The sequence below is a fragment of the Oncorhynchus clarkii genome, chromosome 1, assembly GCF_045791955.1.
Source record: "Oncorhynchus clarkii lewisi isolate Uvic-CL-2024 chromosome 1, UVic_Ocla_1.0, whole genome shotgun sequence".
NCBI classification, from domain to species: Eukaryota; Metazoa; Chordata; class Actinopteri; order Salmoniformes; family Salmonidae; genus Oncorhynchus; species Oncorhynchus clarkii.
In genome coordinates this window covers 15,600,956-15,624,229 of record NC_092147.1, presented here as the reverse complement: position 1 = coordinate 15,624,229, position 23,274 = coordinate 15,600,956, and the positions used below count along the sequence as shown (strand labels likewise).

General features: G+C 40.5%; 1 protein-coding gene across 1 annotated transcript; it reads right to left on the bottom strand.

Annotated features, from left to right (window-relative positions):
* Positions 1-259: 259 nt before the first annotated feature.
* On the bottom strand, positions 260-8,092 carry LOC139368894 (uncharacterized). Its single transcript, XM_071108411.1, has 5 exons — positions 6,665-8,092; positions 6,406-6,498; positions 6,031-6,183; positions 1,078-1,194; positions 260-914 (listed from the first exon to the last, which is right to left on the bottom strand). Exons 1-5 carry the CDS (start codon positions 6,732-6,734, stop codon positions 529-531), a joined length of 819 nt encoding a protein of 272 aa, XP_070964512.1. The 5' UTR covers positions 6,735-8,092; the 3' UTR covers positions 260-528.
* Between the last annotated feature and the right edge of the window lie 15,182 nt (positions 8,093-23,274).

The following is a 23,274-nucleotide window of genomic DNA, read 5'->3' as shown; positions in this document are numbered from 1 at the left end:
TTTGAAGCCTGAAATGTGGCAAAAGGTCGCAAAGTTCAAGGGGGCCGAATACTTTCGCAAGGCACTGTATTTTCTGTTTGGACAGTTTCATTGTGTATGATCATGGTTCCCTCTTACACTGTTGTTATTTAGATTTAAGAGAGCTATTATCCTGTTTGTATTATCTGTTAAAAGATCAAAACAATTATTAAAAAAAGACTATTTAAAATGTGTGGTGATTTGATTATATTACAATAAGACAAAAGTTTATTTCCATGTTGGTAGAGTGATAGAAACTTTATTGGCATTTAAACATATTATTTGTTTTAAACTTACAAGCAATCACAATTGATAAAATATACTGATAAATATATAAGCAAACACACTATATAATGTAACAGGGCGTCATCTGGAAAATTCCAAATAAATAACAGAATTTCACTTATAGTACATATTTCACAATACATGAAAATCATTGTACATTATGTTGTGTTCTAATCAATGCATTATGTTGTCAGATGAGTCCCGATATGTTCATCTCTGTTTATATCAGATTAATTTGCTGATAGTGAGGCCCAGCAGCAGAGGGACTAGGCTCAGTCTGATGGACCAGGCTGTGGCTGTTACAGGGCCTGTAGTTACAATAACAGAGGCTGTGGTTACAGTTACAGGAGCTGTGGTTACAGTTACAGGAGCTGTGGTTACAGTTACAGGAGCTGTGGTTACAGTTACAGGAGCTGTGGTTACAGTTACAGGAGCTGTCTTACAGGTGAACACATTCCCGAGGTTACTAATGCTAATCGCTGAGGGCAGCAGTTGATTCACTGAGGGCAGCAGTTGACTTATTGAGGGCAGCAGTTGATTAATGGAAATGCACACGTTGGAAGTTGTACAGCCCTTGAGATTCACCGTAGTAGAATTGATGCCAGGTGTTACTGTCAAAGATAAAAACATAGTTTTCCCAACATTTAGATCTCTTGTAAAACAACTAAAAGCTCAACAATTAGTAGCTGCTCTGTATGAACAGCAAAATATTTTTTAGAGATGAACAAATGTGATAAGGTTTGGTATCATGAAAATAACCACAAGACAACTCACCACTGCCGCTAAAACACTGGTCTTCCACACCCAGGCAGGTCACAGTGCTGTTACACATCGTATCCCTGAAGCTGCTGCAGGAGGGACATTGTCTTCCATTAGCCAGAACATTGGGGGCTGTAGGAAGAGAACAGAGATGGGAATTTGTATATACAGTATTTATTCCACATTCAGTGGTCATATACAGTGAGTATCCAAAACATATACTGACCAGGTGAATTTAGGTGAAAGCTATTATCCCTTATTGATGTCACTAGTTAAATCCACTTCAGTCATTGTAGATTAAAGAGAGACAGTTTAGACATGGATTGTGTACACTGAGTATACCAAACATTGGGAACACCTTCCTAATATTGAGTTGCATCCCCCTCAATGCTTACAACTCCTTATTTAACCTGTCTCCTGAGGTACAGAGCCAAAGGTACAGTGGTATCACATGAATTGTTTAGAAATTGCAGCACTTTTTGCACACAATCCCCCAAACTGGATGCATTTGCTCTTTATATTGAATTGTTTTATGAACGCCCCCGTCCAGAGGACAAATATTGTAGTTTTTTTTAACAGCAATTTTGCTAAATATACTGTACATACATTTGACATATACATTTTACAAAAACATTTTACATACATGGTACTTTTATAGTTACCTAACAATAATACATTACCAAACATCAACTCTTTAATCCCAATTTTCAGCCACTCTCAGCCCATCACACCTATCACCATAGACCTCAGCTCTTTAATCCCAACCTTCAGCCACTCTCAGCCCATCACACCTATCACCATAGACCTCAGCTCTTTAATCCCAACCTTCAGCCACTTTCAGCCCATCCCACCTATCAACATAGACCTCAGCTCTTTAATCCCAACCTTCAGCCACTCTCAGCCCATCACACCTATCACCATAGACCTCAGCTCTTTAATCCCAACCTTCAGCCACTCTCAGCCCATCACACCTATCACCATAGACCTCAGCTCTTTAATCCCAACCTTCAGCCACTCTCAGCCCATCACACCTATCAACATAGACCTCAGCTCTTTAATCCCAACCTTCAGCCACTCTCAGCCCATCCCACCCATCACCATAGACCTCAGCTCTTTAATCCCAACCTTCAGCCACTCTCATCCCATCACACCTATCAACATATACCTCAGCTCTTTAATCCCAACCTTCAGCCACTCTCAGTCCATCCCACCTATCACCATAGACCTCAGCTCGTTAATCCCAACCTTCAGCCACTCTCAGCCCATCACACCTATCAACATAGACCTCAGCTCTTTAATCCCAACCTTCAGCCACTCTTAGCCCATCACACCTATCAACATAGACCTCAGCTCTTTAATCCCAACCTTCAGCCACTCTCATCCCATCACACCTATCAACATAGACCTCAGCTCTTTAATCCCAACCTTCAGCCACTCTCAGCCCATCACACCTATCACCATAGACCTCAGCTCTTTAATCCCAACCTTCAGCCACTCTCAGCCCATCACACCTATCAACATAGACCACCCTCCTTCGGTTTCCATGTGCCATATATTTTTTAATTGTGCTGTGATGTTATACAACATGTTTTAACCTTTCTAAACGTAAATTATCCACAGATTGTGAGCTAAAGATGAAAACCTTTCCTATATGTATTATTATTTATTGACTGACTATGGCTTTCCAAATCGCCCAACACTGCTATTTGGAAGGTTAATTTTAATTGCATGTTGTGATTTTTTTTTTACCATTCCTGAACCTTAATAACAGAATAATAATAACAGAATAAATGACCTATTGGTTAGTCATTTATTGGTTAGTCATATTAGTCTCTTCGCAGCAAGATCTACAGAGCTGAGATTGTTTTATACATAGCAAGCATTCTGTTGGTGGCATGAGTTTTATATAATAATTGAAATTGAAAAACTGAGTTAAACCATATGCCATGGAATTGGTACATCAAAACTCTGCTCCCATTTATTTTGCAACCGGTATGGCGCAGCTGTCAACATTTTTGTCCTCAGATGAAATTGGTATATTTTTCTATTTATGCCAGTTCCTTTCAGCCAATTTGTGTCTTTATTAATATATGGCAGGCAAACAAATTCCCTACCTTCTCCCTTTTCCACTTGCATCCTCCATTTTTTGTGGTAGTGCTGCAATCAGTTGGTTGTAAATTTGGATTGAGCAGATATTCCCATATATTTTCAATAACAGCATATGTGACATACAGTGGGGCAAAAAAATAATTTAGTCAGCCACCATTTGTGCAAGTTCTACCACTTAAAAAGATGAGAGAGGCCTGTAATTTTCATCAAAGGTACACATCAACTATGACAGACAAAATGAGAAAAAAAATCCAGAAAATCACATTGTAGGACTTTTAATGAATTTATTTGCAAATTATGGTGGAAAATTAGTATTTGGTCAATAACAAAAGTTTATCTCAATACTTTGTTATATACCCTTTGTTGGCAATGACAGAGGTCAAACGTTTTCTGTAAGTCTTCAAAAGGTTTTCACACACTGTTGCTGGTATTTTGGCCCATTCCTCCATGCAGATCTCCTCTAGAGCAGTGATGTTTTAGGGCTGTTGCTGGGCAACACGGACTTTCAACTCCCTCCAAAGATTATCTATGGGGTTGAGATCTGGAGACTGGCTAGCCACTCCAGGACCTTGAAATGCTTCTTACGGAGCCACTCCTTCGCTGCCCGGGCGGTGTGTTTGGGATCATTGTCATGCTGAAAGACCCAGCCACGTTTCATCTTCAATGCCCTTGCTGATGGAAGGAGGTTTTCACTCAAAATCTCACGATACATGGCCCCATTCATTCTTTCCTTTACACAGATCAGTCGTCCTGGTCCTTTTGCAGAAAAACAGCCCCCAAGCATGATGTTTCCACCCCCATGCTTCACAGTAGGTATGGTGTTCTTTGGATGCAACTCAGCATTCTTTGTCCTCCAAACACGACGAGTTAAGTTTTTACCAAAAAAGTTATATTTTGGTTTCATCTGACCATATGACATTCTCCCAATCTTCTTCTGGATCATCCAAATGCTCTCTAGCAAACTTCAGACGTGCCTGGACATGTACTGGCTTAAGCAGGGGGACACGTCTGGCACTGCAGGATTTGAGTCCCTGGCGGCGTAGTGTGTTACTGATGGTAGGCTTTGTTACTTTGGTCCCAGCTCTCTGCAGGTCATTCACTAGGTCCCACCGTATGGTTCTGGGATTTTTGCTCACCGTTCGTGTGATCATTTTGACCCCATGGGGTGAGATCTTGCATGGAGCCCCAGATCGAGGGAGATTATCAGTGACCTTGTATGTCTTCCATTTCCTAATAATTGCTCCCACAGTTGATTTCATCAAACAAAGCCGCTTACCTATTTTAGATTCAGTCTTCCCAGCCTGGTGCAGGTCTACAATTTTGTTTCTGGTGTCCTTTGACAGCTCTTTGGTCTTGGCCATAGTGGAGTTTGGAGTGTGACTGTTTGAGGTTGTGGACAGGTGTCTTTTATACTTATAACAAGTTCAAACAGGTGCCATTAATGCAGGTAATGAGTGGAGGACAGAAGAAGTTACAGGTCTGTGAGAGCCAGAAATCTTGCTTGTTCGTAGGTGACCAAATACTTATTTTCCACCATAATTTGCAAATAAATTCATAAAAAATCCTACAATGTGATTTTCTGGATTTGTTTTGCTCATTTTGTCTGTCATAGTTGAAGTGTAGCTGTGACGAAAATTACAGCCCTCTCTCATCTTTTAAGTGGGAGAACTTGGTACAATTGGTGGCTGGCTAAATACTTTTTTTGCCCCACTGTAACTCCTCCCTTTCTATTCATAATCCCATTAACAAATAAATACCATTTAAAAATACAATTCCGTAAAGAATGTTTTTTTATTAATCAGTATATTTGAATTTAACCATAACATTCGTAGTAATATTTGTTCTATCTTTTCTGGAAGATAATGATGACATTGTAACCAGCTTGTTTAAAGCTTTAATATTTTTAGCCCCCCAAACTCATATTCATTATATAAATAGGCACGTTTAATTTTGTCTGGCTTAGCATTCCAAATAAAATGAAATATTTTTTTGCAGAATCTTATCTATTTTTGCTAACTTTCTATTGAAATTAATTGTGGTCAGTTCATTTATATTTTTTGAGAAGTAAATACCAAGTATGTCTGCTTCACCATCCCCCTATTTTATTGGTAAACTCCAAAATGACATTGGTACTCCAAAATGACACAATATAATATTTACCATTCATTTCTATTGGGCACAAAATGATCTGAAACATAACCAAAACAAACAGAAAATGTATCCAACATGTTTGTAAAGTCACAAGCTTAATGTAATTATTTTGTAATAGGAATATGGGACCAAATACAAAACTTTTGTCCCAATACTTTTAGTCCCCTAAAATGGAGGGACTACTATATACAAAAAGCTGTAATTTCAAATTGTTTCACCCAATATGGATGAAAATACCCTCAAATTAAGGCTAACAGTCTGCACTTTTAACATCATTGTCATTATATCATTTAAAAAACAACGACACATGTGTCACTGTTCCAATACTGACTTTACTGGGCCTTTCAGCAATGTATTTCATGTCCTGATTTCAGTTGTCATAGTTTGAATAAATATACAGTGAGCTCCAAAACGTGATTTCCCTGTGTTTAATATATATGTCTCTGCACTATGAGGTTGGAATAATACTGTGCAATTGTGAAAATTAAGATAATGCCCTTCCAGCGTAAGAGCTGTTTGAAAACACAGCTTGAAATTTCAGCCTGTTTAGTGAAGCTATTTTTGTTTATTTTTGACCATTTCAATTGAAAACAATCACAGTAAGTTACTTAATTGTTACCCAGAAATGGTTTGATATTGAGATGAAAACACCTGCATTTGACCTTTGAAAACCCCAAACCTAATTTAGGTAAAAGACAGTTATCTTACCAGGCTGTAGAGTTTGTTTGTTGCACCCATCGATGTTACAAAATAACTGGTTAGAGACAATGTGTAAGAAGCCCAGGTTCACTGACACTGTGGCTTCACCGTAGCTGAAGAATGGGGAACACCCCTTGACTACCTGGGTTGAATTGATGAGACCTGCACCAGTAACAGATCATTTACAGAACCAGAGAAAGATAGATCAATTTAGAATGTAATCTAATGAAATAGTAGCATAGAGCAATGAGTCAATTACCAATAAATATTGTACACTGTAATCTTACAGGAGGGTTTAAAAACATCCTTCTTGAGGAAGCTAACAACATCATTTAATTTGTCTTGAAGCATAATAGTGAAGTGGACAACAAACTCTAAACACACCTTTTGCATTGATGTTTGCAGTGAGACATGTTTCTCCCAAAGGGGCTGAACAGTTGACTATAAATGAGTCATTGAAACACTGCAGCATCTCAACTGAAAAACAAGAAAATAAATACAAATACATACACATTAAATAAGAAAATTGAGAAATATACTGTAAAAGCAATTTTGCTATGTTGAAATATCAACACATACATGTGGGAGTGATGCAGTCAAAAAACCCTTTATGCACATCTCATTGTGAGTTCAGAGGTGTTACCTGAGCAGAAGAGAGTGCAGATGAGAGAGAGAGTCAGGATAAGCTTCATTCTGGACAGATAGACAGGCATTTGAACAGCAGTGGTACAGTACTCTGGGCTGGTCTGGTAGACAGGCAGATGAACAGCAGTGGTATCTGGGCTGGGAGACAGGTCCTTATAAACCCATCATCCAAGGTAGGGCAGGATGGGGTAATGTCAGAAATGTTGCTGTATTTCATGTTTAACAAGTTACTCCACTCATGTGCCCTGGGAACATAAGTTATTTTGCTAACATAAGTGATCATGATCTATAACATGATGCTACAACCACAATACTTGAAAATAGAGACGATTAACAACATTGCATCCTCTCCACATTGCTGGCCTGTATGACAAAGTGAAAAGAAGGGAGTCTGTGCTAAAGAAAACAACTCCAAATCATTCATTCTGTTTGCATTAAGGCTAAGTAATACTGCGAGACAACACAGCAAAGACATACACTTTATGGTCTAAATTGAAAAACTTCAGTCTTGTGTCAAATCTAATACAACAGAACACAGAGTGAAACCCCCTATATTTTTAAGTATTGTGACGACAGCACCATGTTTGGGTATGCTTGTCATCGGCAGGGACTGGAAAGTTTGTCGGGATAAAAGGAAATATGAAAGGAGCCATGCTCAGGTAAAAAGATAAAGGAAAACCCGCCTCTGTCTTCTTGATAACCTAACCCTGGGATAGAGTTTTATTTCTTTAGCGGGACAATAATTGCACAAAATCTAATTCCAAAGAAACAACTGAATCTTTCCAAGAGGTGTTGAGTGTTTCTGTTCGCTCCAGTCCGTGTCCTGAATTAGATTTGCTTGAAAATCAGAGACAAGGTTTGTATGTTGCTGTCCATCAAAGATTTTCAACCAACTTTATTGAGCTTGGTAGAATATTATTCAAAATTATTCACATCTTTAATGGCTGCAAATGGTGCTTTAACGAAGTAAATGGTGCTTAACCAAGTATTTTTTTGAAAACTTTGAAAATGTGTAGTAGGTTGTGTAGATTGGGATGGGAAAATTCCAATGTATTCCTTTTAAGATAGAATTTTAAGGCATCTAAATGTAAAGACCATTTACTAGTTACTATATATCTGCTGCACTCCAAATTAATGTGTGGGTTTGAGTTCAGTGCAGTTTCTCTCCTGAATTCATTACATTATACTTATTTTTAGTTTTACTGTGCATTTCCCAATCAAGAAAAATAAACAAAAACTATGCTGCATTACACTTCAATAATAATACAAATATTTCTGATCACTTTTGAGTAAAATTGAAAGTGAAAATGAAGTACATTTTCTGCTGTCAATTTGGCTCTGATCCCAAATATGTGACTTTGTCACTCCCAAATATGTTACAAGAAAAGAAAACTTATCGTCTCTTCATTTCAGCGAAATTGAAAGTGAAAATGAGAGGGGCACTCTCACATGGGCTTAGGGGTCACATGTAGCTGACTAGGAAGTGTCAGCACAGGTGAGAGGAGATTGTTTACTGTTCCTACCATCAGACTCAAACACTAACACTTACAGATGCATTTCTTAATGTTGTATGACAATTATCTTTTATAACTACAATAAAGGGGGACATCACCAAGTCAAATATCTAGATCTGAAAATACATTTTTTATTAAATTTTTTATATCACCAAAGGAGGAATTAGGTTTAGGGGTGTCCAGTGAGATATACCTGCTGGAGCGCGTGCTACGGGTGGGTGCTGCTATGGTGACCAGTGAGCTGAGATAAGACGGGGCTTTACTTAGCAGAGACTTGTAGATGACCTGGAGCCAGTGGGTTTGGCGACGAGTATGAAGAGAGGGCCAGCCAACGAGAGTATACAGGTTGCAGTGGTGGGTAGTGTATGGGGCATTGGTGAAAAAACAGATGGCACTGTGATAGACTGCATCCAATTTGTTGAGTAGGGTGTTGGAGGCTATTTTATAAATGACATCGCCGAAGTCGAGGATCGGTAGGATGATCAGTTTTACGAGGGTATTTTTGGCAGCATGAGTGAAGGATGCTTTGTTATAAAATAGGAAGCTGATTCTAGATTAATTTTGGATTGGAGATGCTTAACTTCATATGGCTGCAGGGGCAGAATTGAGTAGCTTGGATGAAAAGGTGCCCATTGTAAACGGCCAGCTCCTCAGTCTCAGTTGCTAATATATGCATATTATTAGTAGTATTGGATAGAAAACATTCTAAAGTTTCCAAAACTGTCAAAATATTGTCTGTGAGTATAACAGAACTGATAATGCATTGGAAACCCTGAGGAAAATCAAAGCAGGAAGTGGCTTCTATTTTGAAAACTCCATGTTCCATAGCCTCCCTTTTCTCCATTTAAAGGGATATGAACCAGATTCATTTTCCTATCGCTTCCTCAAGGTGTCAACAGTCTTCAGACATAGTTTCAGGCTTATATTTTGAAAAATGAGCCAGAACGATAACATCGCGTCAAGTGGTCACATGAGTTTTGCTTGTGCAACAGAATTTGGACAGCCATTGTTTCCCCTCTCTTACTGTGAAAGACATTTGCGGTTGATATATTATCGATTATATATTTTAAAAACAACCAGAGGATTGATTATAAAAAATGTTTGACATGTGTCTGTGGACATAATGGAAACTATTTGGAATTTTCGTCTGCGTTGTCGTGACCGCTCTTTCCTGTGGATTTCTGAACATAACGCGCCAAACAAACGGAGGTATTTTTCATATAAAAATCAACTTTAAGGAACAAACTGAACATTTGTTGTGTAACTGGGAGTCTCGTGAGTGAAAACATTCGAAGATCAACAAAGATAAACGATTCATTTGATAACTTTTCTGATTTTCGTGACCGAGCTACCTGATGCTATGTGTACTTAATGTTTTGTCGGGCGATCGATAAACTTACACAAACGCTTGGATTGCTTTCGCTGTAAAGCATTATTTCAAAATATGACACGACAGGTGGATTAACAAAAGGCTAATCTGTGTTTTCCTATATTGCACTTGTGATTTCATGAATATAAATATTTATTGTAATATTTATTGTATGTAGCGCTATGCTATTCAGCAGTTGTTGATGACACTTATCCCGATAGGGGGATTGCAGCTATAACAGGTTAATGTGAGTCTGGAAGGAGAAGTTACAGTCAAGCCAGAGACTTAGGTATTTGTAATTGTCCACATATTCTAAGTCAGAACCATCCAGAGTAATGATGCTGGACGGGTGGGCAGGTGCATGCAGTGATAGGTTGAAAAGCATGCATTTAGTTTTACTTGCATTTAAGAGCAGTTGGAGGCCGCGGAAGGAGAGTTGCATGGCATTGAAGCTCGTCTGGAGGTTAGTTGACACAGTGTCCAACGATGGGCTGGAAGTATACAGAAGGATGATGTCATCTGCATAGAGGTGGATCAAAGAATCACCAGCAGCGAGAGCGACATCATTGATGTGTACAGAGAAGAGAGTCGGCCCGAGAGTTGAACCCTGTGGCATCCCCATAGAGACTGCCAGAGGTCCAGACAACAGGCCCTCCGATTTGACACACTGAACTCTATCAGAGAAATAGTTTGTGAACAAGGCAAGGCAATCATTTGAGAAACCAAGGCTGTTGAGTCTGCCAATAAGAATGTGGTGATTGACAGAGTCTAAATCCTTGGCGAGGTCGATGAATACGGCTGCACAGTAATGTCTCTTATCGATTGCGGTTATGATATCGTTTAGGACCTTGAGCATGGCTGAGGTGCACCCATGACCAGCACTGAAATCAGATTGCATAGCGAAGAAGGTACGGTGGGATTCTAAATGGTCGGTAATCTGTTTGTTAACTTGACTTTCGAAGACCTTAGAAAGGCAGGGTAGGATAGATATAGGTCTGTAGCAGTTAGGGTGTAGTGTGTCTCCCCCTTTGAAGAGGGGGATGACCACGCAAGCTTTCCAATTTTTGGGAATCTCAGACGATAAGAAAGAGAGGTTGAACAGGCTAGTAATAGATGTTGTAACAATTTCGGCAGATAATTTTAGAAAGAGTGGGTCCTGATTGTCTATCCCGGCTGATTTGTAGGGTTCCAGATTTTGCAGCTCTTTTAGAACATCAGCTATCTGGATTTTGGTAAAGGAGAAATGGGAGAGGCTTGGGCGAGTTGCTGTGGGGAGTGCAGGGCAGTTGGGGTAGCTAGGTGTAAGGCATTGCCAGCCGTAGAAAAATGCTTATTGAAATTCTCAATTATAGTGGATTTATCGGTGGTGACAGTGTTTCCTAGCCTCAGTGCAGTGGGCAGCTGGAAGGAGGTGCTCTTATTCTCCATGGACTTTACAGTGTCCCAGAACTTTTACTGAGTTTGTGCTACAGGATGCAAATTTCTGCTTGAAAAAGCTAGCCTTAGCTTTCCTAACTGCCTGTGTATATTGGTTCCTAACTTCCCTGAAAAGTTGCATATCACGGGGGCTATTCGATGTTAATGCATTACGCCACAAGGTGCTTTTGTGCTGGTGAAATGCAGTCAGGTCTGGAGAGAACCAAGGGCTATATCTGTTCCTGGTTCTACATTTTTTGAAAGGGGCATGCTTATTTAAGATGGTTAGGAAGGCACTTTTAAAGAATAACCAGGCATCCTCTGCTGACGGAATGAGGTCAATATGCTTCCAGGATACCCGGGCCAGGTCGATTAGAAAGGCCTGCTCACTGAAGTGTTTTAGGGAGCGTTTGACAGTGATGAGGGGTGGTTGTTTGACCGCAGAAGCATTACGGATGCAGGCAATGAGGCAGTGATCGCTGAGATCTTGGTTGAAAACAGCAGAGGTATATTTGGAGGGCAAGTTGGTTAGGATGATATCTATGAGGTTGCCCATGTTTATGGCTTTGAGATGGTACCTGGCAGGTTCATTGATAATTTGTACTGTATGTGGATGCGTCAAGAACTGCTCTCAACCTGTGCCAGTGGCATTTAATAGAGCCATTATACTTACCTTAAACCTAACCCTAACCAAGCACTTCATGGTTACCGATGTGAGTGCTACAGGGCGTTAAACATTTAGGCAGGTTACCTTAGTGTTCTTGGGAACAGGCACTATGGTGGTCTGCTTGAAACATGTAGATATTACAGACTCAGTCAGGGAGAGGTTGAAAATGTCAGTGAAGACTTAACAGTTTGTCAGTGCATGCTCTGAGTACACGTCCTGGTAGTCCATCTGGCCCTGCGGCTTTGTGAATGATGACCAGTTTAACTTCATTGGGATAGGGGGCAGTATGTTCACGTCCGGATGAAAAACGCGTCCAAAGTAAACTGCCTGCTACTCAGGCCCAGCAACTAAGATATGCATATTATTAGTGGATTTTGATAGAAAACACTCTGAAGTTTCTAAAACTGTTTGAATGATGTCTGTGAGTATAACAGAACTCATTTGGCAGGCGAAACCCCGAGGACAAACCATTCAGAATTGTTGTTTTTTCGGTCACTCTCTTTTCAATGGATTTCCATTGGGATTCCAGATTTCTATGGGGCAGGCTTGCAGTTCCTATCGCTTCCACTGGATGTCAACAGTCTTTAGAAATTGGTTGAGGTTTTTCCTTTGAGAAATGAAGAAGTAGCTCTGTTCAGAATGAAGGTAGAGGGAAGTGTACTCTTTGTTAGAGGCGCGTGACCTGAAAAGCACGCTCCACTTTGTTTTCCTCCGGAATGGAACACAGTTAATCCCGTCTTAAATTTGATTGATTATTTCCGTTAAAAAACAGCTAAAGTTTTATCAGGAAAGTTGTTTGAAATGTTTGGACAACGATTACAGGTAACTTTTGAAATAGTTTGTAGTCATGTCGCTCATGTTCCAACTGGTGTTTTTCTGAATCAAACTTGCCAAATAACCGTGCCAAATTTAAAATAAAATCTGAAATTTGACATGCTGGCTGGATTCACAACAAGTGTAGCTTTAATTTGGAGTATTGCATGTGTGATTTCATGAAAGTTTAATTTTGATTGTAATTTATTTGAATTTCGCGCTCTGCATTTTCGCTGGATGTTTGGGATGCTACCGTCCCACCTATCCCAGAGAAGTTAAAGGTCTTGCTCAGATCGGCTTACGAGAGCGTTATCACACAGTCATCCAGAACAGCTGGTATTCTCATGCATGCTTCAGTGTTGCTTGCCTCGAAGTGAGCATAAAAGGCATTTAGCTAATCTGGTAGGCTCGCGTCACTGGGCGGCTCACGTATGGGTTTTCCTTTGTAGTCCATAATTGTTTTCAACCTCTGCCACATCTGACGAGCATCAGAGTCGGTGTAGTAGGTTTCAATCGTAATCCTGTACTGACGCTTTGCTTGTTTGATGGTTCGTCTGAGGAAATAGCTGGATTCTTATAGGCATCCGGATTAGTGTCCCGCTCCTTGAAAGCGGCAGCTCTAGCCTTTAGCTCGATGCGGATGTTGCCTGTAATCCATGGCTTCTGGTTGGGATATGTATTGTACTTTGGGGACGAAAGTGCACTTATTGATGAAGCTGCTGACTGAGGTGGTATACTTCTCAATGCCATTGGATGAATCCCGGAACAATTTCCAGTCTGTGCTAGCAAAACAGTCCTGTAGCGTAGCATCCACGTCATCTGACCACTGTATTGAGCGAGTCACTGTTAACTTCCTGCTTTAGTTTTGCTTGTAAGCAGGAATCAGAAGGATGGCTTCTTTGTTCTGCCGTTGCATTGAAAATCCATCCAGCTCTATATTATCTGTGTCTTCGTTCAGCCACGGCTCGCTGAAACTTAAAAGTTTCAGGGATAAGAGTTCTTAATGTCCCGTTGGTAGGATAATCTTAATAGTAGGTCATCCATTTTATTTTACAATGATTGCATGTTAGTGAAGAGTGATTCATTCTGCGATGTGTAATTTAATGAGGACACTACCACAACTGGAGGTCTGTTTGTTGGATTTTTATTTGTCCTGCACACGAAGTGACAATGTACAAGATGTTAGCCCTTGGCACAGTCACAGTCCTCAGGCACCTCGCTAACTGAGGGTCAGGCAAGAGAAAGCAACCAAAAATTAAAAGCAGGTGCTGCGTGCACACAGTCAGTGCACAACAATACAATACAATGAAAGTAAAATGATATACAACATAATTCAGACAAAATAAAATATATACCTGTGCATGAAGAGACAACGTACAAGATGTTAGCCCTTGGCGCAGTCACAACTCAGGCACCTGCGCAAGCACATGGGAACTCACTCAAACACTGTCCCAAGTACCCACAGGTTACAATAGGTACCCTAGCTAGAGAACTTGATAAAAAAATTTAACATACAATATATACAATATAAATATTTAGCTAAACTTATGCAACCATAACAGCACATTGTGTAATATTACCACAGTTTAATATTAAAAAATAGAGGAGCCAAGGACAACATACATTGTGGCAGGGTAGCCTAGTGGTTAGAGCGTTGGACTAGTAACCGGAAGGTTGCAAGTTCAAACCCGAGCTGACAAGGTACAAATCTGTTGTTCTGCCCCTGAACAGGCAGTTAACCCACTGTTCCTAGGCCGTCATTGAAAATAAGAAGTTGTTCTTAATGGACTTGCCTGGTTAAATAAAGTTTTTTAAAAAACAAAAAAATTGCTAACTGAGGGTCAGGCAAGAGAGAACAATAGGAGGGTACGGAACACAGACACCACACGATGGACCAAACCAAAATATACAAAACTTTCACAATCAATTGTATTTTACAATATAGATATGAAAAAGTGTTTGCACACAAAAAACTGCATTAGCTATGCAGCTGTAATGAAATTAAAAGCACACTCTGAATTATTATTATTAGAGCATTTCGCTACACTCGCATTAACATCTGCTAACCATGTGTGTGACAAATAAAATTTGATTTGATTTGATTTATTATCAAATGATTAACCTCCTCTTTTGAACTGGCCTATTTGAACTGGTCCTTGTGTGTAACTGGGTGCATAATCTAGAGGAACAACTTCACACTGCTACATTAGCAAGTAGAATTGATGGCAGTGGGAGTTTACTCGCCAACTGATTCTCAAAAGGCAGCCCGATCTGCATCCTTTTTTCCGTCATCTTTTCTTCACTCAAATGACAGGATCTGGGCCTGTTCCTGGGAGAGCAGTTTATCTTTCTTGTCAGACTCGTTAAAGGAAAAAGCTTCTTCCAGTTAGTGGTGAGTAATTCCAGTTCTGATGTCCAGAAGTTATTTTCGGTAATAAGAGACGGTAGCAGCAACATTATCTACAAAATAAGTAAAAAAATAAGTTACAAACGCAAAAAAACGAACAAAATAGCACACACAATTGGTTACGGCATGTAGAACGTCAGTCATGCTCTTCGGCGCCATCTTAACAGTCCATGAGTGTGTGAGTTTGAGTTCAGTGATGGTTGTCCTGAATTCATTACATTGTATTTCTTTATTATTGTTCATCAAGTAATATAGACTGGGAGCTTGATTCAATCCATAGTGCAGAAGAGTTATACATTTTCACAAAGTAGTTTGGATGTAGTGAACTACTTTTTCAAAGTAACTAGTATTTTTGGCAGAAATGCCTTCTGGAACATGTGAACTTTCATGTGCCTTTATAACAAACTTTTATGCTATCTGTAAATACAAATAAAATTGTTAAATTACGAGCCTAGTTGGTTTAGCCACAGAAAAAAACAGCAACCTTACCGCTAGCCATGATTGGCTGAGAGAATGAGTTTTTAAATCAGTGGAATTTAGAGTAGCTAAGGAGATGGAGCTAAGGAGACGGAGAAAGCACCTGTCTCCAGATTACATCGTCAAACTAAGGGCAACCATAGCAGAGAGGGAAAGCGTCCATCCATATATATGGGTAAGATAGTCTAGCTAGCTACATTTTCAGACATTTCTAATTTAGTGAAAAAGTAATTTTCATTTCAAGTTAAAGTGTACTATAAACTAGCTAGCTAACGTTAGCTGGCTGGTTTGCTAGCTAACGTTACGTGTGTGATCTGTGAAGTAATATTATTCGCATCTCAGTGCCATTTTCTTAGATAGTTATAGCCTAATGTTAGCTAGCTAACATTGAACCTTGTTGGTTAGATTCATGCAGTGTAGTAACGTCATGAGTTGGGATTATGGTTGTTAACTGTTAACTGTTTAGCTAGCTATAGTTAGGCAACACACCTTTGTACATAGCGCTGTAACGTACAATTTACCTTAATTTGCCACCCAAAAATGTAATCCTTCCAGGTCAACAGTAATATGAATACCATTGTAAAGCACAATTTGTCCCCTTTCCAACAAAATCAATGACTAGACCTTCATGCTGCCCATATCTGCATGATTGAAGAAGGCAAGGAACTCCGCCTTTTTTATAAAGGCGGGTGGGGATGCAAAACCTACTGCATGATAGGGAAAGGGAGAGATAATGTCACGCCCTGAACATAGTAAGCTGTTAACCTCTTCGATATAGGGGGCGCTATTTTAATTTTTGGATGAAAAACGTTCCCGTTTTAAACAAGATATTTTGTCACGAAAAGATGCTTGACTATGCAAATAATTGACAGCTTTGGAAAGAAAACACTCTGACGTTTCCAAAACTGCAAAGATATTGTCTGTGAGTGGCACAGAACTGATGTTACAGGCGAAACCCAGATAAAAACCCAATCAGGAAGTGCCGCATTTTTTGAAACCACCTCATGCCAATGACTCCTTATATGGCTGTGAATGAGCTACAAATGAGCTTATGGTTTCCACGTTTTCCCCAAGGTGTCTACAGCATTGGGACGTCTTTTTAGGCATTTCCCTTGAAGAATGGCTGTAAGGGACCATATATGGCATGTGGTCACATGGTCTCTCCCGCAGAAAACCTTGCGTAAAATACTGTGGTAGCCATTTTTCCAATCGCTTCTTATGAGAAACCAACTGCCTCGACGGATATATTATCGAATACATATGTTAAAAACACCTTGAGGATGGATCCTAAACAACGTTTGCCGTGTTTCTGTCGATATTATGGAGCAAATTTTGAAAAAAGGTTGGCGTTATAGTTGAAGTATTTTTCGGTCGATTTTTCAGCCAAGCAGGATGAACAAACGGGAGCTATTTCGCCTACAAAAATAATATTTTTGGAAAAAATGAACATTTGCTATCTAACTGGGAGTCTCCTGAGTGAAAGCATCTGAAGTTCTTCAAAGGTAAATGATTTAATTTGGTTGCTTTTCTTATTTTCGTGAAAATGTTGCCTGCTGCCAGCAGAGCCTAGCATAGCATAGCATTATGCCATGATAAACTTACACAAATGCTTGTCTAGCGTTGGCTGTAACGCATATTTTGAGATGACAGTGCTGTTAACAAAAGGCTAAGCTTGTGTTTGAATATATTTATTTCATTTCATTTGCGATTTTCATAAATAGGAAAAGTTGCGTTATGGTAATGCGCTTGAGGCTATGATTACGCTCCCGGATACAGGATTGCTAGTTGCGTGATAGTGACTAGGGTGGGTCATCTAGGTTTTTGTATATCTATGTTGGCCTGATATGGTTCCCAATCAGAGACTGCTGTTTATCGTTGTCTCTGATTGGGGATCATATTTAGGTAGCCATTTCCTTATTTGTGTTTGTGGGATCTTGTCTACATTAAGTTGCCTGAGTGCACACCAGTAGCTTCATGCTTCATTTGGTATTTTGTTGTTTTTGTTGGTGTTCATTTAATAAAGGAATATGTATGCCTACCACGCTGCACCTTGGTCTACTCCTTACGACGAACGTGACAGAGAAGCTGTGTGGGGAAATTGCTTTCTCACCCGATCTGCCCAACTTATCACCTCTAAAATGTAAATAAAACATTATAAAGAGTTTATATAATGTGTCATTACATACGTTTTTGAAAGTTTGTGTCGAATTTGAATCTGGTTTTTAACTTCTTATGGCTGCAGGGGCAGTATTGACTAGCTTGGATGAAAAGGTGCCCATTGTAAACGACCAGCTCCTCAGTCTCAGTTGTTAATATATGCATATTATTATTAGTATTGGATAGAAAACTCCAAAACTGTCAAAATATTGTCTGTGGGTATAACAGAACTGATATTGCATTGGAAACCCTGAGGAAAATCAAAGCAGGAAGTGGCTTCTATTTTGAAAACTCCATGTTCCATAGCCTCCCTTTGCTCCATTTAAAGGGATATGAACCAGATTCATTTCCCTATCGCTTCCTCAAGGTGTCAACAGTCTTCAGACATAGTTTCAGGCTTTTATTTTTAAAAATGAGCCAGAACGATAACATCGCGTCAAGTGGTCGAATGAGTTTTGCTCGTGAAACAGATTTGGGGCTGCCATTGCCTTTCCCTCTCCTACTGATAAAGACATTTGCGGTTGATATATTATCGATTATATATTTTGAAAACTACCTGAGGATTGATTATAAAAAACGTTTGACATGTTTCTGTGGACATTACGGAAACTATTTGGAATTTGTCTGCGTTGTCGTGACCGCTCTTTCCTGTGGATTTCTGAACATAACGCGCCAAACAAACGGAGGTATTTTGGATATAAAAAATCATCTTTATGGAACAAAACAAACATTTATTGTGTAACTGGGAGTCTCGTGAGTGAAAACATCCGAAGATCATCAAAGGTAAACGATTAGTTTGATTGCTTTTCTGATTTTCGTGACCGAGCTACTTGAGATATCAGCTGATGTAAGAAGGGCTATATAAATACATTAGATTTGATTTGATTAGGACTCTTGTGACGCCGTGAATGAGTGCGCACTTTGTTATTTATCTCCGGTATTGAACATACTACATTCCGTCTTAAATTGTGTAATTGATTTACTTTATTTATTTATTTAGGGTACCTGAGGATTGATTAGAAATGTTGTCTGACTTGTTTGGACAAAGTTTACCGGTAACTTTTGGGATTCCTTTGTCTGCATGTTGAACGAGTTGAACGGATGGATTACTGAATCAAACGTGCCAACTAAACTGACTTTTTTGGGATATAAAGAAGGACTTTATCAAACAAAAATTTAAAAAATTATGTAGCTTGGACCTTTGGGATTGCAAACAGAGGAAGATCTTCAAAGGTAAGTGATTTATTTTATCACTATTTCTGATGTTTGTGACGCCCCTGCTGGTTTGAAAAATATTTTTATGCGGCTGTATGCGGGGAGCTGTCCTCAGACAATCAAATGCTATGCTTTCGCCATAAAGCCTATTGTAAATCGGACAAAGCGGCTCGATTACCAAGATTCTAAAAGAAGCTAAAGAATGATGTATGACACTTGTATTTTCATGAATATTTAATATTTCGATTTTTGTATTTTGAATTTCGAGCTTTGCAATTTCACCGGACGTTGTCGTAGTGGCATGCTAGCTGGACACCGAGCCCAAAGATATTCCACTGACCCCAATGAGTACCGATTAATTAATGTCGGAATGGACCCTCGAATCACATCAACACAACCCCCTTTCCAGACAGGGGCCTATCAACCCTCTTCCGACCAGGAACCCTGGTTGACCCCATTGGCCAGAATAAGTCCCTTTTTAAGTGGACATGGCTCCAATCCGCCTGCTATCTTGATCCAGGACCAAATAACATATTCTAAACAAACAGGAAAAGCCCAAGCTGGAATGATTTTTGCCTGTGTATACAACAAGGCTATAAAGTCCAGATCCAGATACTTCCGCTTGACAACAGAAAGTGGCAAACCTTTTTCTAAGAAAATAGGTATACTCATTCAACAATGGACCAATTCAACAATGGACCAAGATGCCAAAACACCTTTCTTAACAGCACATCAAAGATGAAGGACTCGTAAATTGTTGGGCTTAGTGTAAAGTATGTTGTGATATTTTTGTTTTTTTCCTGTTATTACAAGGTGTAATATGCTTATTACAAGGAAGCACTGTTATGGGAATTTTGTTCTCAATGTTCATAAACTGAACTTCAATTAAAATACTCTGTCTGTTACTTAGAATTTGTAAGGTTCTTATTAAAATGAAAACAGACAGAGGCCAGTCTACCATAGTCAGCATGTTTATTTACGAGAGCTCTGCTTATCATTTCCTGTACATTGGTCTATATAACTCACATTTCGTCATAAATGTCCCTCCTCCTCTCAGAGACAATGACAATATAGTTCACAAGTCTTCTCCTACTCATACATTGTATAACAGGTGGCAGACAATCTACTACAAGCCCAAGGTCTCTCCCCTCCCTGGGTGGGGACAGAGTGTCCTGTAAGGAACACAGCAGTACAGCATGTCTGTCGATAGCTCCTCTTATCATTTGTTTCACACTTGCACCCTGCTTACATAAGAAAAAGGAACAAAAAGTCCTTGTTCTAATTCTGACTAAAACTACACACAGATTTATAGATTTGATTCTAATAAATTTCCTACAATTATATGGTTTCAGGGTGGAATATTTTTAGTCATTACCATTAAGCATATAATTCCCTTATCAAGCACGCAATGTGTAACCTAACCAATGCCTGTTTGGTGCCTACCGATGTCTAACTTAATTTCACTATTGGACTGTTGCTGTGATTGTATGGTACATGAAGAACATGCTAAGGACACTTATGGACAAATCCCACATTTCTTCAATTGGCACGAACATGCCAACCCTAGTAGAGGTCAGGGGAGGCTTGGATGACTCTCTCCCCCTTTTCACACTTACACCAATCAGCAGTGTCAAATGGTTTGGCGGGACATTTTGAACACCTCATTTTCACACCTCAGTTCCAGTGACTGTCTTGGATGAAAGATGTGACAGTTGAGATTACTTCTGGATGAACCACACAAGGACTTACTCTTGCAAGTTGTCCTCTTTCCTTTGAAGCCGAGCTAATGAAACCGAGCTAAGTATTCCGGATCTCCAGACGGCGGCCGAAGTTAGGAACCAATATACACAGGCAGTTAGGAATGCAAAGGCTAGCTTTTTCAAACAGAAATTTGCATCCTGTAGCACAAACTCCAAAAAGTTATAGGACACTGAAGTCAGTGGAGAATAAGAACACCTCCTCCCAGCTGCCCACTGCACTGAGGCTAGGAAACACTGTCACCACCAATAAATCCACAATAATTGAGAATTTCAATAACCATTTTTCTACGGCTGGTCATGCTTTCCACCTGGCTACCCCTACCCTGGTCAACAGCCCTGCACCCCCCACAGCAACTTGCCAAAGCCTCCCCCATCTCTCCTTCATACAAATCCAGATAGCTGATGTTCTGAAAGAGATGCAAAATCTGGACCCCTACAAATCAGGCTAGACAATCTGGACCCTCTCTTTCTAAAATGATCCACCGAAATTGTTGCAACTCCTATTACTAGCCTGTTCAATCTCTCTTTCATATGGTTTGAGATCCTCAAAGATTGGAAAGCTGCCCCGGTCATCGCCCTCTTCAAAGGGGGAGACACTCTAGACCCAAACTGCTACAGATGTAATGGTTTTCTTCTGGGGAAAGAGAGGCGGACCAAAACGCAGCGTGGTTACTTGTAAACATCTTTAATAAAGATTAACAATGAACAATCTACAAAACAAGAAATGTGAAAAAACCGAAACAGCCCTATCTGGTGCAACAAACACAGAGACAGGAACAATCACCCACAAAACCCAACACAAAACAGGCTACCTAAATATGGTTCCCAATCAGAGACAATGACTAACACCTGCCTCTGATTGAGAACCATATCAGGCCAAACATAGAAATAGACAAACCAGACACACAACATAGAATGCCCCCCCAGCTCACGTCCTGACCAACACTAAAACAAGGAAAACACACACGAATGATGGTCAGAACATAACAACAGACCTATATTTTTTTCCCCCAATTGGTAATAGTTACAGTCTTGTCTCATCGCTGCAACTCCCGTACGGACTCAGGAGAGGCGAAGGTCGAGAGCCATGCATCCTCCGAAACACAACCCAACCAAGCAGCACTGCTTCTTGACACAATGCCCATCCAACCCGCAAGCCAGCCGCACCAATGCGTCGGAGGAAACACTGCACACCTGGCTACCTGGTCAGCATGCACTGCACCCGGCCCGCCACAGGAGTTGCTAGTGCGCGATGAGACATGGATATCCCTGCCGGCCAAACCCTCCCTGACCCGGACGACGCTGTGCCAATTGTGCGCTGCCCCATAGGCCTCCCGGTCGCGGCCGGCTGCAACAGAGCCTGGACCCAGAATTTCTGGTGGCACAGCTAGCACTGCAAAGCAGTGCCTTCAACCACTGCGCCACCCGGGAGGCCATTACCCTGCCGTTCTAAGGTCTTCGAAAGCCAAGTTAACAAACAGATCACCGACCATTTCGAATCCCACCGTACCTTCTCCGCTGTGCAATCTGGTTTCCGAGCTGGTCATGGGTACACCTCAGCCACTCTCAAGGTCCTAAACGATATCATAACCACCATCAATAAGAGACAATACTGTGCAGCTGTATTCGTCGACCTGGCCAAGGCTTTTGACTCTGTCAATCACCACATTCTTATTGGCAGACTAAACAGCCTTGGTTTCTCAAATGACTGCCTCGCCTGGTTCACCAACTACTTCCCAGACAGAGTTCAGTGTGTCAAATCGGAGGGCCTGTTGTCCGGACCTCTGGCAGTCTCTATGGGGGTGCCACAGGGTTCAATTCTCGGGCCGACTCTTTTCTCTGTGTACATCAATGATGTCGCTCTTGCTGCTGGTGATTCTTTGATCCACCTCTACGCAGACGACACCATTCTGTATACTTCTGCCCTTCTTTGGACACTGTGTTAACTAACTTCCAGACGAGCTTCAATGCCATATAACTCTCCTTCCGTGGCCTCCAACTGCTCTTAAATGCAAGTAAAACTAAATGCATGCTATTCAACCGATCGCTGCCCACGCCTGCGCGCACTTGCCCACCCGTCCAGCATCACTACTCTGGACGGTTCTGACTTAGAATATGGGGACAACTACAAATACCTAGGTGTCTGGTTAGACTGTAACCTCTCCTTCCAGACTCACATTATTAAGTACTTTACACCACTGATCCTTGGTAAATATGAATCTCGACAATGTTGGTTCCTGTTTCGGTCACATCTTGGTCACGCTCGCGTGGGTAGACCAAAAACACCCTAATGATTGGTAGGGCCTCCGGTTAGCCAGATGATGGCTTCATGGTGCAGTCGATGAGAAGCAACTGCAGCGACTTGAAGGCGATTTCATCAATAACGGCATGACCTTTGATCACATGGTTTTTGTAAGGTTTACGCAGTCGACATGTAGGAACAAGTCAGACAATTTTTATCCCAATAATGCAACACATTTTAAAAGGTGGCAACCAATGATGGTCACCGAATAGACCAAATGTATCCGTTTGAACACGCCATTGGGTTTGTTTTTGTCCATCTAGGTAAGGTGCCTGCGTAGTTGCCCCTCCCTCAGACTGTATACTCTCTCCCTCATATGCATATCAACTTAGAAACATGCTTCTCTTTGTTCGGACTAATGGCAATGGCTAAATGTCTTCTACCTTAGCATATGGCACTTGGTAATTGCCCGGAATTCACACATCCCTTGAAGATGGCGATAGTTAGCGCAACACTCTGTGCTCAGCCCGTCTTTCTGGCCAGAAATTGGTTTGCTTGAAGAGCAGCTTTG